The sequence below is a fragment of the Schistocerca gregaria genome, chromosome 1, assembly GCF_023897955.1.
Source record: "Schistocerca gregaria isolate iqSchGreg1 chromosome 1, iqSchGreg1.2, whole genome shotgun sequence".
In the NCBI taxonomy this organism is placed as follows: domain Eukaryota; kingdom Metazoa; phylum Arthropoda; class Insecta; order Orthoptera; family Acrididae; genus Schistocerca; species Schistocerca gregaria.
Genome location: NC_064920.1, coordinates 629,355,800 through 629,382,202, shown reverse-complemented (window position 1 = coordinate 629,382,202; position 26,403 = coordinate 629,355,800). Strand labels below are relative to the sequence as shown.

At 41.0% G+C, this 26,403-nt stretch overlaps 1 protein-coding gene across 4 annotated transcripts in view; it reads left to right on the top strand.

The window, feature by feature from the left end:
• The window catches only part of LOC126359950 (presenilin homolog), a 155,804-nt gene that overhangs the window by 49,367 nt on the left and 80,034 nt on the right, over nucleotides 1–26,403 (top strand). Inside the window, exons 1-5 of one of the 4 annotated variants that reach the window (XM_050007671.1) lie at nucleotides 943–1,131; nucleotides 1,241–1,376; nucleotides 1,490–1,698; nucleotides 22,113–22,254; nucleotides 22,983–23,050. In XM_050007671.1, coding sequence (XP_049863628.1) covers nucleotides 1,275–1,376; nucleotides 1,490–1,698; nucleotides 22,113–22,254; nucleotides 22,983–23,050 — 521 coding nt within the window. In that variant the 5' untranslated portion in view covers nucleotides 943–1,131; nucleotides 1,241–1,274. Of the gene's footprint in view, nucleotides 1–942; nucleotides 1,377–1,489; nucleotides 1,699–22,112; nucleotides 22,255–22,982; nucleotides 23,051–26,403 lie in introns of those variants that run through there. The other 3 variants (XM_050007672.1, XM_050007669.1, XM_050007670.1) reach the window with 3 other exon arrangements.

Sequence of the window (26,403 nt, the reverse complement as noted above, 5' to 3'; positions counted from 1 at the left end):
AGCCGCTGAGTATGCTGCTCCTGTGTGGAACGCTTCAGCTCATGCTAAGCAAGTCGATATTGCGGTCAAAGATACTGCAAGGATCATCTCAGGATACTTGAAGCCAACACCCAATATCTGAAAGCCCACTGCTGCAGACAACGAGAGAACAAAGCAGGAGTATGATAGCCGACATCCTCTGTATGGTCACCAGACAGCAAGATCCCGCCTTAAATCCCGCAAGAGTTTCCTTGCTGTGACTGTGCCACTGGAGGGACTACCAAAGGCAATTCATTTTGCACCAGGGAAGAGCTCACTGCCTCTGGGTGTATCACCCAAAAAAGAACTAGCTCCTGGCACAAACCTACTATACCTGTATAGAGGTCCCACAACCGCCTAAGAGTGGGCGCCCCCCAATGCAAGACCAACCTGAAGAAATGGGGAATCCTTCCAGCGAGCGCAGACACCTCTTGCGATTGTGGGGCTGAAGAAGATCTAAGCCAGCTACTTTTATGCCCCCTATTGGACAACCCGTGCACAATAGAAGATGATTATGAAGGAAATGACAAAGCTATCACAGCTATTTTTTGGAAATGCTGACCGGACACAGAAATGAATTAATGTCTTTAGTAGACATGCTCTCTCAGATAAATACTTATAAGAAGCAACCTACTCTGTGTTTTAAATGTAACCGTCATATACCATCATATTACCTACTCTGATTTGTACGATACCATGATCTTCTTTCAGTACGAAGTATGACCTAAAGGTCCAATAAAAACACAATGCAAAAAAATTTCATAAAATAACAAAGTTATTTATGAAAGTGCTGAGGAGCACATAACTAAAACACTAAAACTAATCAAACTTATTCAAAACTGAGAACCAGTGTGAAAGAAATAGCCCACTTATCAGTTAGTCGATGTGATGCAATAAACTGTCAGACACCATAAAGCACGTATGGGAAATTGTACTTGGAGCGTAGAGTCGTCCAGGTCAGGGCACAGCATGGCGCAGAAGAAAAATAGCTTACAAACCAGAAATAGAATGAAGTATATTGTCTTATCATAGATACGATATCTATCACTGCTTATCATTCATCGATCGCTTACCCAAAGTTGTAACTACAAATTTAAACGACCATCTTTGACGGTAGGACATCGTTAGTAAATCATATGTTTTGACTTTTCGTGTGTGTGTGTTTGTAAATACGTTCATGTTCTTTAACTGTACTGTGAATTTTCTTTTGAATGTCTGATAGCGAATTTGAATCAGCCACAGAAACCACCGGTTTAATGGATGCACATGTTGGTCAGAGCAGAAGCGAGATTTCTGGTGAAAGACCTGGCAGACGACAAAAGAGAAGACGGAGCACAGAACGTCGGACTGCTAACGAAGTAAGCAATTACGGGTTTCCGTTTCAAACCCAATGAAGTGATATTTACACATCAATGAGTACCCCACTAAGTGGCCGTAATATATGCTATTTCACCAGCATTTTTTGTTGCAGGACGAGAATGGTGCAATTCCCGAAGTCGTCATAGCCTCTAGTTCAGCAGGGAGTCCGTCTAATGGCGAATGGCCTAGCGAAGAAGAAGAAGAGCTAAAATATGGGGCAAAACATGTCATTAAATTATTTGTCCCGGTTTCACTATGCATGTTGGTTGTCGTTGCTACCATCAGTTTTGTCAACTTCTACACAATCAAGGATTTATACTTGTAAGAAATACTGTTATGATGTTGATTTCGTTTAAATAGGTTTTCATATTGCCCAAGAGTAATTTAACATCCCACTAGACCATAGCAACGGACGTGGCGATACAAATGGTTCAAATGCCTCCTAACTAACCTAAGGACATCACACACATCTATGCCTGAGGCACGATTCGAACCTGCGACCGTAGCGGTTGCGCGGTTTCAGACTGAAGCGCCTGGAACCGCTCGGCCCGTGGCGATACCCCTACACTGTAAGAGCAACAACTGACACTGATAATTGACAAGTTAAGAAGCAGTAAGGGGTGTGCTTTCTTAAAAAAAATTTGCCATGCAGAACCATTCCACATGATAATGATTATTGTGCACAGGATCCAACAGTTTCAGCTCGCATTTGGTGTAAACATGGTTTCCCTTCCAACCTTGGCATTCATATCCCGTATAATAACTTTCACATCATTTTCCACTATAGCATCAGATGTGCCTTTGAGCTGTTCATAAAAGGTGTCTTTAGCTTCATCATTCATGTACTGTGCTGGAACATGGGTGCAAATCAATGTGACATTGAAGATTTTCATTCTCAGTCCAAATAGCCTACTGTATATTGACTCAAAATTTGATATTGCCAAACTGTGCGTACCAGGAAACCGGTTCCAAGATTAGCTGTGCCACCAATGCTGCAAAACATTGTGTAATGCTTTGGGCATTTGTCATGTTTCTGAGTGCCCCTGCTCTATTAAAAGTCAATAATACATTCCAAGTAGCCATTCTTAGATCAATCTTAGTCTGTCATCATTGTAGAGGCTGTCTGATTTCCATATTTGCTCAACATTTTCATGATTACATACATTCTGTGGTAGCTGTTTTTGCCTGTTCATGTTGTTGTTGTTGTCTTCAGTCCTGAGACTGGTTTGATGCAGCTCTCCATGCTACTCCTGAGACTCTCCTTCACGATATAATTTATAAATCATGGTATATGAATGAATAAATAAATAAATAAAGACTGGTCTACTGGTGTAAGAAATATACATTAATGGTCATACACTGAATGAAACGCATGTGTCTAAAATTCTTTGGAGTCTAGCTGAATAACAAGGAAGGTGGAGTCCACAGACTGAAAAACTGATGTAGAGGCTCAGAGTTCTGTTTGTTATGTTTTATAGGTAGAAATATCTTTGTTGTCCTGAAAATAATGATATTGTATTATTTTGCAATTTTTCATCTTACAGAATACTTATGTTGGGCAGTACACCTAAAATAGGTAGCGTATTGAGCAAAAGTAAGCAGTAGAAATACTAAGTTAGGTAGATAACCATTACTTGCAGAGACCTCTGTAAAGGTTATTAGTGATATTTGTTTTATGGGCACTAGGCCATGGTCCAACTCATAAGTCTCTGCTTAATATTCTGTCTTCTGATGCTGGAGACATCATCAGAGGCTTTAATGGCTCAGAAAGCAATTACAGTCTCAAACAAGCTGAGCAGGCTGAACTGTTTATATATATTGATGTGACAGTCAGTTCATGTTGTCGTCAGACCACTGCCTAAGATTGCAGAGGCACACTGATTTATGTTACATAAGTTGTAGTGGGGAAGATTCTAAGTTGTTTGTTTTATTTGCTACTAAGGTCCACAACTTGTCCAATTTAAGTATTTATTCATTTCTATTAAAGTCGTTTTTGTTCTTTAGAATTTCTATGGTCTCTCCCTGGTCCCAGTGCATGATCTTCTACTGCTAATTTATTCATATTGCACAGGCAACAATTGCTCTTGTGTTCCTTAAGGCAGATGTTAATGCTTCTTGTAATTCATATGTACACTTGACTGAAAGTGCAAGGTATGTTATATACTCCTGTTGTGGCAAGCCGTGCGAATAGTTCCTTTGTATGTTCAAATATTCATGAATTCTTCTTGTTGGTTCAAATGCTGTACAGTAACATGTTTATTGAGTACTGTTGCTAAGAAAAAAGTTGGTTCATTGATGGGGTGTTGGCATGGTGGTTCTCTGCCGAAGATGGGATGGACATGTGCAGCATCAGGAGGTGGTCCTGGTGAGGGTACAATAACTTCTTGATTACTGTTCTACTAATTATATAGCCTGGACTCCACCATGTAACTGATCCGAAGTGGCCGTGGACAGCCATGAGGCCTCCCTGTAATACTGTGGTGCTGTAGCGGCAGGCAAGGTAATGGGCAAAGGTACAGGATTGCGAGCTGCTTACACAGAGGAATCCTGACACAGCACACTGACTTGATGGTGATGGTGCAGACACCATATGTGGCTTGGTTGCGGTGTGGAGCAAGGCAGCGACATCTTATATTTAGCAATAGGACATATCGTCCCAGTGCCGCGGCAATAGCGCTGCCCTGTATGGAAGTCTGGACCAACGGCTGACAAGCAGTGGTGGGCCTTCTGGTTTGGGCAGACAGGCAGAAGTTCGTGGACTGTGGCCCGATAGCGGCAGAGTTTATAGTGAAGACTCCAGGGCTGCATCAGCACAATTGTAGCTACAGCTGACACGTGGCAAGTGCTGTGGATGGCCTTGACGTGCCATATGTCATGTACTCAGCTGGGTCAGATGTAAATGCTAGTTCTTAGTAATGAGTCTGTGTAAGGGATGTGTGTTTATGGGTCACCATGAATCATCTGGAACATGGCAAGAGCCAGGCCCTGACGTAATCAGCATTGTGCATTGACAGTGTGGATTTCAGTCAAACTGGATTGGCTTCTTGACAGCTGGCCCCAGGACACCAACACCCAGAATGGTGTCATGGAAGTCTGTCTCTAGTAAAGCCAACCAGTGCCCTTGAACAGTACAAGGATATACTTTACCAGTGCTTTGCTAGACACAATTTCTTCAGGTCAGGTTGATCCGAATATTCTGTGTCTTTTAATCACTAATGCCTCGCATTTGAAGATCGAATGTGATGCGGTTTCCTCGCCCGCAGCACATATCCTACATTTGGGGTCTTCTATTATTCGCATTGTATGTAGGTGTATTCTGAAATTACTGTGGCCTGTCAATAGTCCAGCCATGAGTTTCATTTCTCTCCTGTTCAAATCCAGGATTGAGAGAATTCTTGGCTTTGGCCTTAATACCTTGCCATGTTTTTGCTTTTGGACCTTAGCCCAATATTCTACATGCTGTCTCCTTCCCCAGTCTTGAAGTTTTATTTTGATCATCACCTTGGAGATTGTCAGCACAGGTTCTGCTCCAATAAATGGTGTCATTGCCCATATCCTGGCCAACCTATCGGTTTGCTCATTACCACTAATCTCTGAGTGACCAGGGACCCACAATAGGTTTACCCTATTGCTTTCCCCTAGCTCCACAAGGACTTTTTGACATTCTGCCACAATCTTTGATCTTGTTGCAGAGGCTGCCAGTGCTTTCAGGGCTGCTTGGCAGTCTGAATAAATGAAAATGCTACGACCTCTGTAGCACCTCTGCAAATTCTCCTCCATGCTCTCCCTGATAACAGGTATTTCTGCTTGAAACACAGTGGCCATCTTCCCAAGAGAGATGATGCCCTCCAGCCTTGGCTGCACCCCGTATACCCCGGCCCCAACACCTTGGTCTGTTTTCGAACCATCAGTGAAGCAGACTATATCCTCAGTATGGTGTAAAAATTTGTTCTCCTAGAGCTCTCTACTTCCAATTAATACAATGAAAGACTTGTTGAAGCAATTGGGAGTTGTTAAATAGTTGGCTGGCATTTCCTCAACCATACCTATGGTTACCTCACTCAGTATTTTATTGTGAGATCTTGGTTACCTCAATGAGTTCGAGTTTTTGCCAGTCTTTAACCTGTGTGCTCCAGCTGCTGCCCCCATCCTTACCCACAGGTGTAATCATCCTTACCCACAGGTGTAATGGGGGCATGTACCGCATGGTTTCCATCCCAGCATTGGGTGTGTTGCTAATTCCTCCTGCAATTGCTAAGCAGGCCAATCTCTTTACCTTAGCAAGCTCCGTAGCAGCTATCTCCTGTTCTAACTTTTTCCTCCGCACTATAGCCCCATAAGTGATCATAGGTCTTACTACTGTGGTATATATCCAGTACATACTCTTGGGGCTTAAGCCTCAGTTTTTACCACAAGCTCTTCTGGTACTCATTAGAGTACCTTTTGCCTTGGGACAGGTGCTCCTTATGTGAGAGGTCCATGATAGTTTCTCATTCAGTGTTACCTCTAGGTATTTCACTATCCCCTTCACTGGTACTGTTTCATTGAGAAGCTTGAGATTCCAATATGTTTGTTGGATGTGCTTCCTCGTAAATGGTACTACAACAGTTTTCTTAGGAATGACCCATAGTTCCTGCTTCATGCACCAATTTTGCACAATGTTCAGTGCTCCTTGTGCCATAGCTCTGACAGTACTTGAAAATTTGCCAAGTATTACTATGACATGATCATCTGCATATCCCTGGCATAAGTACTGTCTAGAGTTTAATTCTATAATGAGTTCATTCACTACAAGGTTCCACAGTAGAAGGGACAGGATCCATCCTTGTGGACAGCCTCTGGTGGTGTTGATTACCATTTTTTCTTCCATCACTGTGGCTTCTACCTTTCTAGCACTAAGCATGGCTCTAATCCACCTGCAAATGGTAGTCTTCAAACCATGCATCTCTGCTGCCTTAACCATGGATTCAAAGGTTGGTGTTGATAAAAGCCCCTTCGATGTCCAAGAAAATGTGGAGGGCTATTTCCTGAAAGTGTAGTGCTTTCTCTATTTTCCCAACAAGTTGGTGGAGTGCAGTTTCACATGATTTTTCTGGTTGGTGTGCATGTTGGTTTATGTGTAGAGGGACCCTAGTTAACCTCCTCTCCTTAACATGCACGTTGACCAGTTTTTCTAATGTTTTAAGAAGAATGGAGCACAAACTCATATCTTTGACCTTGGTATGATGAATTCTCCCTGGATTTGGAATGAAGGCAACCTTCTGCCCTCCAGATGTTAGGAATGATTCCTGCTGCTAGGCTAACCCTACATAAACTGCATAGGAAGGAATAAATGAAGTTCACTCCTGCTTGTTGCAGGAGTGCTGGAAAAATTCCATCTGGGCCAGGTGACTTGAACAGTTAGAATGTTCCCACCACCCATTGGATTTTACTGTGGTCAAGACTGGCCACACCATGGGAGGAATGCCAGGCTAAGAATGGCAGCAAAGCTTATCCACCCCGGTACCTTGTATGTAAGAGAGTTGATTGGGAATATATCTTGTCAATGAAACCTCAATTTTTTGTGGAGCATTTAGAGGACAAGTTTGGGGAGGTGGAGGGTTTGTCCAAAATGTGGTCAGGGTGACTCTTGATTAAAACAGTATCCTCCGCCCAGCCACGGGTACTATTTGCCTGTGAGAAGCTGGGGGATGTTCCTATTTCCATGATGCCTCATAAGAGCTTAAATATGGTCCAGGGTATCATATTTCACAGGGATCTTATTTTGTAGTCTGAAGATGAGTTGCATGCCAATTTAGAGCGGTGAGGTGTCCATTTTGCCCAGTGCATCCACTGCGGTCCGAGGGATAGTCAGGTTCCTTCAACTTGGCCTTTGAGGGTGACACATTACCCGAGGTCAAGTTGATTGACTATCGCTGTGATGTAAAGCCATATATCCCTCTCCTGATGTGGTGCTTTAAGTGCTTGAAGTTCGGCCATATGTCTTCACGCTGTACTTCCAGTGTTACCTTTTGGGATTGTGGACGTCCTTCACATCCTAATACTCTCTGTGCCCTGCCTCCCATCAGTGTCAACTGCAGAGAGCACCATTCACCTTGCTCTCCAGACTGCAGGATTCACCAGAAAGAAAGAAAAATAATGGAATACAAGACCCTGGACTGACTGACCTACACTGAGGCTAAATACATCCTGTGCATATGACGTCAACCTACGCTGCCGCTATGACAGTGGTTCTACCGTCTTCATCTGCTGCATACAGTTGGCTCTCAGAGCCGTCAGACGCTACCTGTTCCCTTGATGGTGGGGGCACTTCCCTCCCTGTTGCTTCTGGACAACCTACTTCAAGAGAAACACCCCCTCCTCCCCCTCCAACCATTGATGACGTCAGTCCCCACTTCTCAGCCAGAGAAGTGTAAGTCTTCTTCGGCTCCTCTCACGAGGAAGGGATCCCTTGGATCACTCCCTTCCCAGGTTCCTACCAGTGACAAAGCTGACACCCACCAGGGGCTGAAGCAACCACAGATAGCTGGTCATAGGGCTTCATACTCCTCCTCAGTCCGTGACACTGAATCAGTGAAGCCCTCCCAGCCGTACAAATCTAAGGAGCAGTGAGAGAAACCTAAAAAGAAAAAGAACCCCCAAGAACTGAGGCACTACAATGGCACCCACACCACCACTACCTACAAGCTCTGTGTCTGAGGATGAGGTGGAGATTCTGGTATCCGCTGAGGGCCTAGATCTCTCTGGGCCCTCAGACACAACGGATGTTGATTGCCCGGGTATTCATCTGGTGGCCGCAGGTGACCCTGAGGCATAGATTGCCTCATTGAGTGTTTCATGCCTGCCCAGTCTCACGATCACATAATCCTCCAGTGGAATTGCGGCCGTTTTTTCCACCACCTGGCTGAGCTACTGCAACTGGTAAGCTTTACACCTACTTTCTGCATTGCCCTCCAGGAAACCTGGTTCCCGGCAATTTAGATCCCTGCCCTCCGCTGCTGTAAGGGAAATTACAGGAACTGTAGCGACTGTAATAGAGTGTCAGGTGGAGTTTGCGTCTATGTCCTGGACTCAATATCTAGTGAACCTATGCCCCTTCAAACCATTCATAAGGACGACACAGAAAATAATTGTCTGCAATGTATATCTTTCTCCAGATGGTGCAGTACCCTTGAATATATTGGCTACACTGATTGATCAATTCCTTAAACCTTTCCTATTTATGGGAGATTTTAACGTGCATAACCCCTTGTGGGATGGCACCATGCTTACTGGCCTAGGTAGGGAGGTCGAAAATTTACTGTGACAACTCGACCTCTGCCTCTTAAATACAGGTCCCCCCCCCCCTCCCCCCCCCCCCCCCCCCCCCCCCCACATTTCAGTGTGGCACATACCACATATTCGGCTATTGATTTCTCGGTTTGCAGTCCTGGCCTTCTCCCATATATCCACTGGATAGAACATGTTGACCTGTGCGGTAGTGGCCACTTCCCCATCTTCCTGTCACTCCCCGAGCGTCATGCTCATGGATGTCTACCGAGACGAGCTTTAAACAAGGCAGACTGGGAAGCCTTTACGTCTGCAGTCACCATTCAATCAGCCCCACATGGTGCCGTCGATGTTGTCATTGACTAGGACACGACGACAATTTTTTCTGTGGTGGAACACGCAATCCCTCATTCTGTAGGGTGCCCCCGGTGAAAGACAGTCCCTTGGTGATCGCCAGAAGTTGCTGAGGCAATTAAAGAGCATCGGCGAGCTCTACAGTGACATAAGCGGCACCCTTCCCTATAGCACCTTTTAGCCTTTATGTGGCTCCGTGCCTGCATTCGCCAGCTTATAAAGCAATGGAAACAGGAGTGTTGAAAGAGATACTTTTCGACCATTGGGTGCTTTACGTCACCTTCCCAAAGTTTGGACAAAGATCAGACATCTTTTTGGGTACCAGACCCCAACAGGTGTCCCTGGCATTAACATCAATGGCGTGTTATCTACTGATGCAAACACGATTGCCTGAGCACTTTGCTCGAGCCTCTGCGTAAGAGAATTACCCCTCCCCCAGCCTTTTGCACCCTCAAACAGCACATGGAAAGGAAATACTTCTCTTCCACTACACGCCACAGTGAACCTTATAACACCCCATTTACTGAGTGGGAGCTGACACAGCTCCTGGGCTGGATCAAATCCAGTCAAATGAGTAAACATCTCTCGCCTGATTACAAGTGAAATCTCCTCATCATCTTCAGCTGGATGTGGTGCAATGGCGCCTTTCCATCGTAATGACGGGAGAGCACCATCATTTCAGTGCCAAAACCTGGTCAAAACCCACTTCATGTGGACAGCTACTGGCCCATCAGCCTCACCAACTGTCTTTGTAAGCTGCTGGAACGTATGGTGTGTTGGCGGTTGGGTTGGGTCCTGGAGTCACGTGGCCTACTGGCTCCATGTTAGGGCGGCTTCCGCCAGGGTTGCTCTACCACTGATAATCTTGTGTTCCTTGAGTCTACCATCTGAACAGCTTTTTCCAGATGCCAACATTTGGTTGCCGTCTTTTTTTGACTTACGTAAAGCATACAACACGACCTGGCGACATCATATCCTTGCCACATTGTATAAGTGGGGTCTCCAAGGCCCGCTCCTGATTTTTATCCAAAACTTTTTGTCACTCCGTACTTTCCATGCCCAAGTTGGTGCCTCTCATAGTTCCCCCCCAAATTCAGGAGAATGGCATTCTGCGGGGTTCATTGTTTTGCGTGTCTGTCTATTTTTAGTGGCTATTAACAGTCTAGCAGCAGCCATAGGGCCATCGGTCTCATCGTCTCTGTATGCAGATGACTTCTGCATTTCATACTGCTCCTCCAGTACTGGTGTTGCTGAGTGGTGCCTACAGGGAGTCATTCACAAGGTGCAGTCATGGGCTCTAGCCCACAGCTTCCAGTTTTCGGCTGCGAAGTCATGTGTCATGCACTTCTGTCGGCATTGCACCATTCATCCAGACCTAGAACATTACCTTAATGACGATCCACTTGTTCTAGTGGAGACTTATTGATTCTTAGGACTGGTTTTCGACACCCAGTTGACTTGGCTACCTCACCTTTGTCAGCTTAAGCGGAAGTGCTGGCAGCACCTCAATGCCTTCCGCTGCCTGAGTAACACAAACTGGGGTGCAGGTCGCTCTACCTTGCTGCAGCTCTACAGAGTCCTTGTTCAATCCCGCCTTGACTATGGGAGTCTGGTTTACAGTTCGGCAGCAGCCTCAGTGTTGCATTTACTCGACCCAGTGCACCACTGTGGTGTTCGCCTAGTGACAGGAGCTTTTAGAATGAGTCCACTGACCACTGTCCTGTTGGAGGCCGGAGTCCCTCTGTTGAAGGTTAGGTGTGCACAACTGCACACCAGTTACATTGCACATGTTCGTAGTTCTCCTCCGCATCCAAATTCTTTTCCCAACCATGGCAGTTCATCTTCTGCATCGGTGGCCCAGGTCAGGGCTTACAATTGTGGTTTGTATCTGATCCCTTTTGTCTGAACTGGAGTCCTTCCTGTTATCAACTCCCCTCAAGGTCCATTCACATACACCTTCGAGGTGGACACCTAGGCCGCAGATTCTTCTGGACCTTTTGCATGGGCCTACGGTCTCCGTTAACTCTGCAGCTCTCCACTGTCACTTCCTCTCGATTCTCGACATGTACCGTAGCCATGAAGTGGTTTACAATGACGGCTCCATGGCTGATAGTCATGTAGGCATTGCGTATGTTCATGGAGAACATATTGAACAGCACTTCTTGCTAGAGGCTGCAGTGTTTTCACTGCAGAGCTGGCGGCCCTATCTCTTGCTCTTGAACACATCTGCTCATGCCATGGTGAGTCATTTCTCCTGTGTACTGACTTCTTGAGCAGCCTACAAGCTGTCAACCAATGCTACCCTTGCCGTCCTTTGGTAGTGTCCATCCAGGAGTCCATTTATGCCTTGCAATGGTCCTGTCATTCAGTGGTGTTTGTGTGGACCCCAGGACATATCGGAATCGCAGGCAATGAACTTGCCAACAGGCTGGCCAAACAGGCTATGCAGAAACCACTTCTGGAGATGGGCATCTCCGAAACTGACCTGCGTTCTGTCTTACGCTGCAGGGTCTTTCGGCTTGGGAGATGGAATGGCATAACAGTGTGCACAACAAACCGCATGTCATGAAGGAGACTACGAATGTGTGGAAGTCTTCCACATGGTTCTCTCGCAGGGAATCAGTTGTCCTCTGCTGGTTCCGCATTGACCATACGTGGCTAACGCTTGGTTGCCTCCTCTGTCATGAGGACCCACCTCAGTGTCGCTGTGGCTCACAAATGACGGTTGTCTATTTCTTGCTGGACTGCCCACCTTTAGCCGCTCTGCGGCATACTTTTAACTTTCCGAGCACCCTAACTTCGGTGTTGGGCGGCAATGCTTCAAAAGCAGCTTTAGTTTTATGTTTTATTCGTGAGGGTTTTATCATTTGATCTAAGTTTTAGCGCATGTCCTTTGTCCCTCTGTGTCCTCCGCACTAGTGCTTATAGGGTGGAGGTTTTAATGTGTTGCAGAGTGGCTGGTTTCTCCTTTTTATTCTCATGGTCAGCCAGCCTTGATAATCTGCTCTTTCGTTTTGATCTCTTCTACATGTTTCTTGCATCTCTCTGTGGTTTTCTTGTCCAATTCTGTCCATTTAAGTGTTTGTTGACCTACTGTCATTCTTGTGGTGTTCTCCTTTCTTCCAGCTGTGTTTTGTATGTCTTGATTATTTTAATTATCTTAATCAGAACAAGGGGCCAATGACCTAGCAGTTTGGTCCCTTGCCCCTCTTTTAAACAAACCAACCAACCAACAAACCAACATTATTAGATGCACTTGCTTGTTACATCACTGAAAGACACATAGATCCAATGATCGCAGCATAGATCTGCTGAAACTGGTCATAAGAATAAAAAGAATTGCTAGTGATTTTGGCAGACTTGATTCTTCAAGAATAACATAATAAGAGACGCCAAAATAACGTTGTTTCCTTGCCTTGGGTTCACAGTGGACTAACATTCAATAGTGCAAATAAGTGCAACAAGCTCCCACATAACAATATTATGAAAAGGATAGTTGCTTCTCGTCATATAGCGGAGATGCTGAGTTGCAGATACAGACAACACACAGTAAGCTTTTGACCAACAAGGCCTTTGTCAAAAATAGACGAGACACACACACACACACACACACACACACACACACACAGTAATCTGGCTTCCATTGCCGGAGACTGGTGTGTGTGTGTATATATGTGTGTGTGTGTTTATTTTTTATGGAGGCCTTGTTGGCTGAAAGCTCATTTTCTGACATTCTTGTGGTTGTGCCCATCTGCAACTCAGCATCTACCCTTTTCATTATATTGTTAAATTCCATCCTGGATTGTCCATTGTTTGAAGCTCCCATGTAACACATTTCCATACTCTGCATACTGCTGTATAGTGTATGGTAGAAAGTAATTTGTACCACTGCTAGCCATTCCCTTCCTTGTTCCTCTCACAAATGGTGCAAGAGAAGATATGATCATGTGTGTGTCCCAAAACATCGTCTATTTTCATTTATTTAGTTGTTGTTATTCTGGTCTTCAATCCAAAGGCTGGTTTGATGCAGCTGTGCATGTCACTCTTTGCTGTGTATGCTCTTGAGGCCTGCACGGCTACCACAAACTATATCCATTTGAAACTGCTTATTGTATTCCTGCCTGGGTCCCCATGTATAAATTTTACCCCCTCACACGCAAACCAAACACACACACACACACACACACACACACACACACCACACCACACCACACCACACCACACACACACACACACACACACACACACACACACACACACACACAGTCTCCCTCCCTCCCTCCCTCCCTCCCTCCCTCCCTTCCCCCTTTAGGACATAAATGCTTATCCTGTTGAGAATGGTCTTTCAGATCATAGTGCACAGCTTGTTACAGTACATGACATAGCTCCATGCAGTATAATAAATCAGACTTTCAAAGCAGTGCGTTCAATTAACAATATAAATATTGAAACTTTAGGGAAAGCCTACAGCAGCTAGACTGGGATGAAGTGTATAAGGAACCCGATGCAAACTTGAAATATAACTTATTTCACAATACATTTTTAAGGGTATTTGAAAATTGTTTTCCCAAGAAAATAGTTAAACATAATTCCAAGAAAACATATAAAAAACCTTGGCTAACTAAAGGAATAAGAATATCTTGCAACCGTAAAAGAGAACTGTATCTAACAGCAAGAGGGAGTACTGACCCTGAAATTGTTCAATATTATAAAAAACTATTGTGCGGTACTAAGAAAAGTTATTAAAAAGTCCAGAAGCATATGTATCATGTCTGAGATCAGTAACTCTGATAATAAAATTAAAGCAATTTGGAATATTATTGAAAGGGAAACAGGGCAACCAAGAGCACAGGAAGACTTTAGTGCAATAAAACTGAATGACAAGTGCACTAACAAACAATCAGAAATTGAAAATATTTTGAATAATCATTTTTTAAATGTTGTGGAGAAAATAGGATCTAGATCTTCACTAGAAGAGGCCAGGCTATTAATAGAAGAGGCCATACCTGCGCAGTTTGAAACAACTGTAATTCCACCAACCTCTCCCTCTGAAATCAGTAAAATAATAAACTCACTGAAAAGTAAAAGCTCTTACGGAATTGATGGCATTTCCAGCAAAGTACTTAAAGCTTGTTCCCCACAGATAAGTAGGATTCTCAGCCACGTATGTAATAGCTCTTTGGAGCAGGGTGTTTTCCCTGATAGACTGAAATATGCCATTGTAAAACCATTGCATAAAAAGGGGGATACGTCGGATGTCAACAACTGCCGCCCAATCTCTCTTCTGACAGCACTATCAAAAATTTTTGAGAAAGTAATGTATTCAAGAGTAGCCTCCCATATTTGTAAAAATAAAGTACTAACAAAATGTCAGTTTGGTTTTCAGAAAGGCTTTTCAACAGAAAATGCTATATATGCTTTCACTGATCAAATATTAAATGCTCTGAATAACCGGACATCACCCATTGGTATTTTTTGTAATCTCTCAAAGGCCTTTGATTGTGTAAATCATGGAATTCTTTTAGATAAGCTAAATCATTATGGTTTGAGTTGGGCAGTGCACAAATGGTTTAATTCATACTTAACTGGAAGAATGCAGAAAGTTGAAATAAGTGGTTCGTGTAATGTTAAAACAACAGCTGATTCCTCAAACTGGGGTGCTATCAAGCACGGGGTCCCACAGGGTTCGGTCTTAGGTCCTTTACTGTTCTTGATATACATTAATGACTTACCATTCCACATTGATGAAGATGCAAAGTTAGTTCTTTTTGCTGATGATACAAGTATAGTAATAACATCCAAGAACCAAGAACTAAGTGATGTAATTGTAAATGATGTTTTTCACAAAATTATTAAGTGGTTCTCAGCAAACGGACTCTCTTTAAATTTTGATAAAACACAGTATATACAGTTCCGTACAGTAAATGGCACAACTCCAGTAATAAATATAGAATTTGAACAGAAGTCTGTAGCTAAGGTAGAATTTTCAAAATTTTTAGGTGTGTCCATTGATGAGAGGTTAAACTGGAAGCAACACATTGATGGTCTGCTGAAACGTCTGAGTTCAGCTACGTATGCTATTAGGGTTATTGCAAATTTTGGTGATAAGAATCTCAGTAAATTAGCTTACTATGCCTACTTTCATTCACTGCTTTCGTATGGCATCATATTCTGGGGTAATTCATCGTTGAGTAGAAAAGTATTCATTGCACAAAAACGTGTAATTAGAATAATTGCTGGAGCCCACCCACGGTCATCCTGCAGACATCTATTTAAGGATCTAGGGATCCTCACAGTAACCTCACAGTATATATATTCCCTTATGAAATTTGTTGATAATAATCCAACCCAATTCAAAAGTAATAGCAGTGTGCATACCTATAACACCAGGAGAAAGGATGATCTTCACTATGCAGGGTTAAATCTGACTTTGGCACAGAAATGGGTAAATTATGCTGCCACAAAAGTCTTTGGGCACCTACCAAACAGCATCAAAAGCCTGACAGATAGCCAACTAACATTTAAAAATAAATTAAAAGAATTTCTAGATGACAACTCCTTCTACTCATTGGCTGAATTTTTAGATATAAACTTAAAAAAAAAAAAAAACTTAATCATTAGTGTCATGCAATATTTTGTGTAATGTAATTTCTTAAACAGACATCTTTTATTAACCTGACATGTTCCACATCATTACGAAGTGTCGTATTCATGATCTATGGAACAAGTATTAATCTAATCTAATCTAATCTCCCTCCCTTCCCCCCCCCCCCTAACCCCCCCCCCCATTAACAAACGGACTATTCTGATGCCCCACGATGTGTACTATCAACCCATACCTTCTTTTTGTTAAGTTATACCTACAGATTTCTTTTTTCTCCAGTTCAATGCAGTACGTTTTCATTAGCTATGTGATTTACCTGTCTTATCTACAGCATTCTTGTTGAGCATCACATTTCAAAAGCTTCTATTCTCCTCTTGTCTGAATTGCTAATCACCTGCTTTTCTCTTCCATACAAAGCTGCACACCAGAAAAAGGTGGAACCCAGAAGAAGTCGGTCATGAGGAACACCTCAAGATAGCCTAAATATTCCATCTTCTGGATTACACCACCTGGCTCAATACCTGAGGGGTTTAGCGAGCATGAACCTTTGTTATATTAAACACACAAGCATCTGGTAACACTTTTTCCTATCCACCTCTCTCTTAAATGATTCCCTTAACTGAGGTGGTGTTTTACAAGAACAGAGAAAATGGGAAACCAGTAACACAAACATATTTCTGGAGAGACATACACAATAAAGATAGGACACTTGTTATTTGGTCATAAAAGTACTCAACAATTAACAGAGGCCTAGTATTTGTATAAACCAATGTATTATCTCCACACACACCTCCGCCACACACCGTCAGGTGGCTTGCGGAGTATGGATGTAGATGTAGATTATAGCTTTTGAGTCACTTTTCCGTGTTGTATGTAACTTGTTTTGTTCACATTAAGAATCAAGCTATTGATACTGAGCCATGAACACATGGACTTAAGAAACTGATAAGTTGTTGTGAACTGAAATTTCTTGACATTCCTCACTATAACACTAGTGTCATCTGAAAACTATATGTCTTAGCAGCAGTGTCTGAAGGCTGTGAGTCATTTTCATAAATGAGGGATGGAAGGGAGACTAACACACTACCTTTCTTTCAATCCAATTTTGACTGACTTTATGATTAGAATGAGATGATGTGTGTTCCACAATCTGTGTCCTATTATGCAGATTATTTTCTTCTCTTGTCATTCCTATCGCTTTCAGCTTATGTAAAAGTATTTCATGACTTGAGTAGCAAAAGCTCTAGAAAGAGCTGAGTTAATTCCAACAACATTATTTTGTTTTCTAAGTTTTTAATTACTTCATCTGTGTAATCCAATCTACCTGTCCAAATGCCATTTGGTTACTATACAGCAGTTTGTGGTGTTTCAGTATTTGATGATTTATTATTTCATTAATCTGTGGAATACTTTAGAGACTGCTGAGATAAGTGAAACAGACCCATTATTTTCAACTCCAGAGCTGTTACGCTTTTGAATAATGGTATCACTTCCAAAATCTTCACAGCTGTTACTGCTTTTGAATAATCGTGCCACTTCCAATATTTGTAATCTCTTTGGTAACAGTCACTCAATAAATGATAGATTATCTATTTGTGAAGAAGTTTGGATTTTCTTTGTTGTTGTTGTTGTTGTTGTTGTTGTTGTTGTTGTCTTCAGTCCTAAGACTGGTTTGATGCAGCTCTCCATGCTACTGTATCCTGTGCAAGCTTCTTCATCTCTCAGTACCTACTGCGGCCTACATCCTTCTGAATCTGCTTTGTGTATTCATCTCTTGGTCTCCCTCTATGATTTTTACCCTCCACACTGCCCTCCACTACTAAATTGGTGATCCCTTGATCCCTTCTTCTAGTCAAGTTGTGCCACAAACTCGTCGTCTCTCCAATTCTATTCAATACCTCCTCATTAGTAATGTGATCTACCCATCTCATCTTCAGCATTCTTCTGTAGCACCACATTTCAAAAGCTTCTATTCTCTTCTTGTCTAAACTATTTATCGTCCATGTTTCATTTCCATACATGGCTACACTCCATACAAATACTTTCAGAAACGACTTCCTGACACTTAAATCAATACTCAATATTAACAAATTTCTCTTCTTCAGAAACGCTTTCCTTGCCATTGCCAGTCTACATTTTATATCCCCTCTACTTCGACCATCATCAGTTATTTTGCTCCCCAAATAACAAAACTCCTTTACTACTTGAAGTGTCTCATTTCCTAATCTAATTCCCTCAGCATCACCCGACTTAATTAGACTACATTCCATTATCCTCGTTTTGCTTTTGTTGATGTTCATCTTATACCATCCTTTCAAGATACTGTCTATTCTGTTCAGCTGCTCTTCCAGGTCCTTTGCTGTCTCTGAAATAATTACAATGTCCTCGGCTATCCTCAAAGTTTTTATTTCTTCTCCATGGATTGTAATACCTACTCAAAATTTTTCTTTTGTTTCCTTTACTGTTTGCTCAATATACAGATTCAATAGTATCGGGGAGAGGCTACAACCCTGTCTCACTCCCTTCCCAACCACTGCTTCCCATGGATTTTCTCTGATTTGCCTAAGTCACATAAGGTGAATGCTGGGATGGGTCCTTTGAAAGAGCAGGGTCATTACCATCCCCATTCTTCTTTAATCCAAGTATGTGCTCTGTCTCTGATGACCTCATGGTCGACAGGACATTAAACACTAATCTTCGTTCCTTGAAGCAGTTTGCATTATATGTGACCCTGGTACTTCATCTATGTCTGCTGATATAGTTAGATACATTTAATCACATTTACTCCTTCATGTTCACTAATTGGAAGTAGTGTCATGCTTTCAAGCATTTATAAAGTAATCATTTATATAATTCAGCAGGTCATTAGTGCCAATACTAATGTTGCTAGTGTTTTCAAGTGTGGTTTCCTGTTTCTCATGCCTGTTCTTTGTTTTACTTTTTACAGTTTACCACAGATTTTTATTTATTAGTAGTAATTCTTACTAGCTACCATCTCTCAGCAGTTCTACTTTTACTATTACCTTTCATTATATTTTCTTGTGGCTCTTTACATATTCCATACACTATGGATCAGCAGAAATCTTCATTTGAGAACTGCTTTTTTAGGGTGCTAAGAGAATTTTGAGTGCCTATTGTAATCCAGTTACTAGATTTAGTGTCTCTACATGAATGAAATGTGATCAGTTTCATTGGAAAGCACATTTCCAAATTTGTCATGAATATCAAAGGGAAAACATTATAAGCATTGTTAACACCTGATTGTGAAAGTGCTTCTGACCAGGGTTCTTCACTTAGAATATTTACAAAATTTGCAGTTTTCCACATAGAAATTTCATCTGTAGGCAGCTGTAATCTCTCTCTTTCACAGTTACAACTGGAATTGTAAAGACATGGCATTATGATTAGATATTCCCAAATCATTACTAATAAGTTCTATGTATGAGCTGTCACATATTTGAAAATACATTGTCTGTAAGACTTTCTGTCCCAATTGTTATTTATTTATAAGAGGAATCACGTTGCAGTTATGCAATACATTCAGAAATTGCTCCTGTCATGCAGTTTCGTTCACAAGGTTTATATTGAAGTCCCTTCAGACAATTGTATACTTTTTCAGTAGTGTCTCAAGAAAAATTCTTCTTCTTCTTCCCTTCACAGTTTTCTATCTAAGTTCATGAATCACTTCTGTAACATACTTGTATTGATGGAACCAATTGGTAACAAATCTAGCAGCACACTTTTGAATTAATTCAATGTCTTCTTTTAATTTCATCTGGTGGAGAATCCAAACAGTCAAGAGGTACTCAAGAATCAGCCAAACAAACATTTTGTACAGGAATATGTACATGTATATGAACTGTACTTACACACAACCTTCCCAATACACAGCAGTCAGCCATTTGCCTTCCTTACATCTGATGCTGGATGTTCATTCCACATCATGTCATTTTGGAAGACTACATCTAAATATTTCAAATAGTGGAAACTCCAGGTTAGAATATCAACAATATGAGGAAAAGGTAAAATGCTACTCATTGTAAAGATGGCACATTGAGTTCAGACAGGCACCTCAAAAAGACGGTTACACACTTAGCTTTCGTCCAAAGCCTTTATCAGAAAAGAAAACACACACATGCATAACTGCACGCGCGCCCACACACTCGCGCGCGCACACACACACACACACACACACACACACACACACACACACACACTCAAATTCACATTCACACAAACAAGCACACCTCATGCACACATGACCACCATCTCCGACAGCTTGGACTGACATCCTTGTATAGGCTGTTGTCAAGGTGAGGTCACCACTCCCAGAAGTATTTTAAAGCTACAAGCACCTTATGTCTGTGTCTACTGCAATTGCATGGTCAAATGTCACATTGTTCCTTCAAAGTGTGTATACACCGTGTGTGTGAGGCAGAGCATGGGAACCGGCATTGTATTTACCTAGGTGGATGTGGAAAACTGCCTAAAAGTGACATGTAGACTTGATAGTTCACCAGCTTTTATCATTAATCCATAAGGCTGATTTGATTCAGGGCAGCACATGTTCCCATGTTCTGGAAGCATGTACTTTAACATACTAGGCTATCCGGGCAAGTGCTGTGCACCCTGTCTGTCAGAAAGTGAATATACATGTAGAACAGGAGTGGTCCTATCACAGTTCACTGGGAACTATTGAGGTTGGCTTTCTCTCAGATGAATATTTGCCACACGGGAAAATGTACTGACATCTGTTATGCAAAAAAAAAAAAAAAAAAAAAAAAAAAAAAAAAAAAAAAAAAAAAAAAAAAAAAAAAAAAAACTGGTTTCAGTGAAACCTAACTTCTGTTGTTATTTCTAAATTGCTTGCTCGGCTCCTTCACTTCCTCTGCAATCAAACTGATTATTTTCTGCTACGTCTTCAATGTTTGTTTATTTTTAAACATTCTTTTGTTTGTCCTGTCAACTTTTTTAGAGTTTAAGATGTCAAATTCACGGAGTTAGTGTTTCATGTAAATAGAAGAATGAACACATGAGGTGGTTGGGGAGAGCTACCAATTAACCGATCTTAAATGCCTGGTAACACGAAATATTTGTTTGTTGAAGCATATGCTAAGCTGAAAGTTCACACATTTTCCATATTTACAAGAGTTCAGAGCTTCTTATATATTACTTCAGTCAAATATTTATTAAAAATATGCCTGTTTGTTCTACTCTAGCATTTTGTTGTTCTTTGCAGCATTCATAAAATCATATCTAAACTTGTAATTTTTTTCTCACTATAATTTTACGAGGGAGACACATCTGCCATTGAAATTTCATAAATTGTCCTATATTAGAACAAAATCATTCTGATTACAGTGAGGTCTGTATAACAATCCACAGTAGTTTTATAAGGGATTAATAAAAAATGGCAGACTGAAAGATGTGAAAAGTAGAGCGGTCTGCGAAAAAATATTTTATTCATTAAATATTTAAAAGTCTACATCAGGGCCAGTGGTGTACTTACGTGTTTCATACAGCAGTGTTATCACCACACACTATATGGTATGATGGGTGGGAAAAAGGATGCATCAGCTGCTAGGTCTACACAGTCAGTGAGAGAGCAACAGGCAGATGACATGTTTCAAAGAAATATTGTCACATACTAACATTAGTTCATCACAACCTCCAAAGTGCCAACAAATGTGGAAGGAAAAGGCAAATGTTTTGACATTGAAGATTATGAATTTAATGTATGTTGTGCTATTAGGTCTCAATCTAACCACAACCTCATAACTCTTGACGCATTTGGAAGAAACAAACATATGACAACAAAGATTATTAATTTAATATTTGTGAATAAATCTGACATATTTAAATCTAACCAAGGCCTTGGGCTAAGCTGCCGGTATTTTAACTTTCACATTGACTGGCTTTGGCATCTCACAACCAAACTCTCACATTCCAACCTAACTTAAACATCGGACTAAGCTACAGGTCAATCTTACTGCACAAACAGGTCTTTTTTTTGGCTTCACCAACTCAAACCAAACTCTCACATTCCAGCGTAACCACTGTGTCGTAATTCATGACACACTTGAAAAAAGGTCAGATGTTTGTGACAACACAGATTATAAATGTAATTACTACTCATTTCACTTGCAGCAATTTAAGCTGTTCTATCAGTTCTAAACCTAACATTAACCTTGTATTTTATCACATATTCAGAAAAAAAATAGTAAAATATTTGTGACAACAATGAAGAATAGAATGGTTTCTATTTTGGCACCAGATATCTAATGTTTTTTTTCTCGCCTCTCATTGGTTATGTGGAAGTGTCATCCCATTGGCTATGCGAAACTGACAATTTGACAACCCATGAGCAGTAGAGAAATACTGCCATGACTTACGCTAGCCCTGATCTTGACTTTAGTGCATTAATTTAATTATGTGTGGTTTATTGTAATAAGAAGTAGTGGTTTAAAATTAATGGTACTGACTAATGTACCTATAATTTTCTTTTCAGGCTTTATACCCCATTTCATGAAGATAGTCCTCATGCGAGTACCAAAGCATGGAATGCTGTTGCAAACTCTTTAATATTGATGGCTGTTATTGTGGTGATGACAGTTCTTCTGATTGTTCTATACAAGAATCGTTGTTACAAGGTGAGGATTTATATTGTTTGCCCCACTCCACACTGTCATGCAATAAATAACTTTAAAATTCCATTCATAAGTGTAGAGAGGTATTTCAGTACTACATGGCAGTGTTATTTTCCCCCCTTTCGTTTGACACTAATCTGTTGCACCATTGCTTTTAATGGGAAAAAGTAATGTGATTACAATAATTTTTTGTAATCTTCTCTACCTTGTTTAACTGGTTAGATAAAAAATCTATTTGCCACGTGGCATCAGGAGAACACACAGTATAAATGTTAAGGAATTTTGGAGCCAGTGGCTCCCTCTTCTTGCAGAACTATTGAAGGGGAAAGAAAAGGGATGAAGAGAAAGGACTGACGAGATTCAGGAGATGGGAAGAGTTGGGAAAATTCAGCAGAAACCTGGGTCAGGGGAGACTTAACAGATGGGATGGAAATGGTCTTTCCTTCTCATCTCGTCTAATAAGTCTCCCCTGACCTGGGGTTATGGGCAACTTTTTCTAATTCCCCCCATTTCCTAAAACTCACCAGTCCTTTTTCTTCATACCTCTTCCTTCTCATCCAGTTTTTCTTCCAGAAGAAAGAGCTATTGGTGTGTGTGCTATTTGTGTGTTATTGTTTTGCAGCGGCTTGGTGAGTAGATTTTTTTATCTAGCCATTTGCATTATATTTTCAAAAATTGATTATTTTTGTTGATGTATTATCTCTACACTTCATTCTTAATTCTGTTTGCAGGTCATACATGGATGGTTGATAGTGTCTTCATTAATGCTGCTGTTCATTTTTTCATACATTTATCTTGAGTAAGTATACGCAAAAGGTATTAATTATCATGTGTAACATTGATTTCAAATAGTATATTTTTATCTGACTCTTACATTTTAAATTGGAATCAGATACCATAAAAAATTCTTCTACTTATCTGTTGGTAGTAGAATTACATACAAACCAAACATGACTATTTGCTAGCTTTCACAAATTGAATTTTCTTAATTTGGGGAAGGAAATTGGTCCTTTCCTTTCCAAATATACTATCAGAATATCTAATCAAACCCATTTTGTGAAGAGGATAGCCACAGCATCGTGTAAAATAAAGACAATATGAAACATAGGAAAGAAGAAAACTAGTAGCCTCATAAATAGGAACTAGTAGATGGCTTTGAGGGTTAAATTATACACTGGAATCAGATTTGTGTAGCGTGGCAAAACTTTTTAACAAGCATTTAGTGTCACAACATTTTGATGAGTATTCTGCTTATCATCTTCTGACGAAGTGTCAGGTTCATGACAAGTTTGTTCCTTTATAGTTACTGTACTGCAGACGTCTCCATTCAGAACCCTAAAAGTGGGCCAGTCATATGCCTTTGGAAGAGATGTTGTAGTCGATTAGAGACCTGTCCTAAAAGGGTGGAGAGGGGTCCAGATATCAAGTTGTGGTGCTGCCCATTGATTCTGCTAATTGCCTCTGTCACTTTCATGTCAGTCAGAGCATTCTTGATATATTTTTGCTAACGTCACATCCCATGTGGAGCTCACAAGGAGAGGTCCATCTATATGGTGCCGTAGGTGAGAGTCCCAGGTATCACACTCTGCAGCCATTCACCCTGGTCACCCTTGTCAGCAACTAATTGCTGCAGGGGAAAAAATCATAGTTTTGCATTATATTAGAGAGCTTTAAAAATATTAATAGTACACAGAGGTGTGATGTTGGGATTATGGTATGTCCCTTACATGCAGAAGATTGTGGGTTCAAATCTTATTATGTGCTTCAAAAGTTTTCATTTTGAAATCCTTATCAAAATGACTTTGATCATTATTTTTATTCAATTCGTTGATTTAAATGTAATTTTTTTTTCAATTTCAAGTCCTTTGTTACAATATTTTAATCATTGTATTAAATATTTCATTTTTTCTAATTTTGTCTTGAAAAAGAAAGGTATGAACCTTTGTGCCATGTGATATTAATTGTGTTTAACTATCTATCACAATATTTAATCATTTGAAAATACTATTCTATTGTTTAGAAAACAAAAGACAAAGTAATATATGTATGTTGGCTTTGCAATGATGTCAAAAATGTATTTTTTAATACAAGATGTACACATTTTGGATGGTAATAGTTATACAAACCTTTAAAATACAAATTCTTATTGAATTGTGGACAAAATAATGCAAATGAAGATTTAAACAAAAGAAAGTACAATAAATAAAACAGAAATTCAAGCAGCTTGAGAAATAGAAATAACGAATGCAATAACATGAACAAACATATAAAGTGGTAACAGGGTAGAAATTAATACACAAAAATACATAAAATCTCATGCACAGAGATTCCAAATGAAAAGCAAGAATGATTTGAAGACAGAATAAGAGTAGTTGAAATAGTTAATATGATATTTAAAATGATATGACAAAGATTAGAAATTAAAAAAAAATACCTTTAATCCAATTGAATAAACATAATGACCAAAGTCATCTTGATAGAGATTTGAAAATAAAATGTTTCAAATCAGCTGAGGAGACCATAACCTACATCATCATAGATGATTTCAAAAAGTCTATCCCACCCCTGAGGACCTTTCCTTGTCTGTTTTTAACCAACTCTTTGAGACAGTGAAATTAAGATTTATTGACAATCTTCTCAACTGCAGCAGCAGATTCCAGCTGAGCTGTGCTTGGGTTGTTAGCAAAAATATGCCAGGAACATTCTGATGTGAAAATGACAGAGGCAGTGGGCAGAACAGACTGGCAGCACCAGGGTTCAAAGCCAGGACCTTCTCATTCCCCTCCACCCCTCCAGGGTACCTCCCCCCACCACTGTCTGTGACATTTCTGCTGGAGGCAACCCATTGAGCACTCAACAGAGAAGTCTATGGTCCAGCAACTATAAAGGAACGAACTGGACACGAATGCAACACTTCATCTGAAGGTTATGCATAGAAAACTTGTCGAAATGTTGTGATAATGTGACACCACACTCAGCTGACAATTTGAGATTATTTCATCAGTGAAATTCACTGAGAAAGCTTAAATTCTCATTTAATATTTGTTACTGAAAAGTTCCCATTTAATATTTGTTACTGAAAAGTTGGCGTCATCAGGCTCAGTAAGTGCAACCTTGGAATAACTGAGGTCATCCTTTCCAAGTAACTCCAGTCATGTGCATGCGAGGTACTATCCAAAATTTTTGGGACTGGTGCTGCCATCTGTTGAAAACCTTACCTTTGGACTAATGGTCACCATCACCCACTAAGTAGCTCCCATCCGCACGTACACAGTGGTCCCAGCGTTTCTGCCACTGGCCAAACATTTTCTGGAAATCCTGTTCTTTGAGTGTTTTTATCACAGCCAGCGATGCTTCTTGAATCCTCTCTAGAGTGTCAAACTGATGGCCTTTGAACTTGAGTTTCAGTTTTGGAAATAGCGCAAAGTCACAAGGTGCCAAATCTGGCTAGTATGGTGGGTGGGGTACAACTGCCATGTTGTTTTTTTCCAAAAAGGTCCTGGTGAGCAAGGATGTGCGACAGGGCGCGTTGTTGTGATGCAGCAGCCAGTTCCTTTGATGCCAAAGTTTGGGCTGTCGTCACCACATGTTTTCATGGAGCCGTCGCAAAACATCACAGTAATATGCAGAATTCACTGTTTGGGTGGTTGGGACGAGTTCTTTGTGCCCAATTCCCTTGGTATCAAAGAAAACAATGATCATGCTCTTCACTTTGCTCTTCACCTGTCTCGCTTTTTTGGGTCATGGAGAGCCCGGGCTCTTTAACTGACACACACACACGGATGGCTCATGCTCTGTCCCCAAATACTTGTTGAATCATTGCAAGGGTCTCCGTAGCAATTTTCCTGAGATCTGCAAAGAATTTGATACACATGCGCTGTTCTGTTCGCCAATCCATCGTAAAATCGCCACACACTAAACACAGAGTATTACAGAAATCACTGTGGACATGCAACACATCCTTCCAGCTGAATACCACTCTGCACACTGACTCATCAGATATGCAGCTCTCGCCACCTGGCGGTGCAAAGATCTACTACTTCTACTTTTCAGATGGCAGCACCAGTCCCGAAAATTTTGGATTCCACCTCTTATATACTTCACTAAACCAAACAACGTAATGTCCATCGTAAAATTTGTAGACTGAAGATA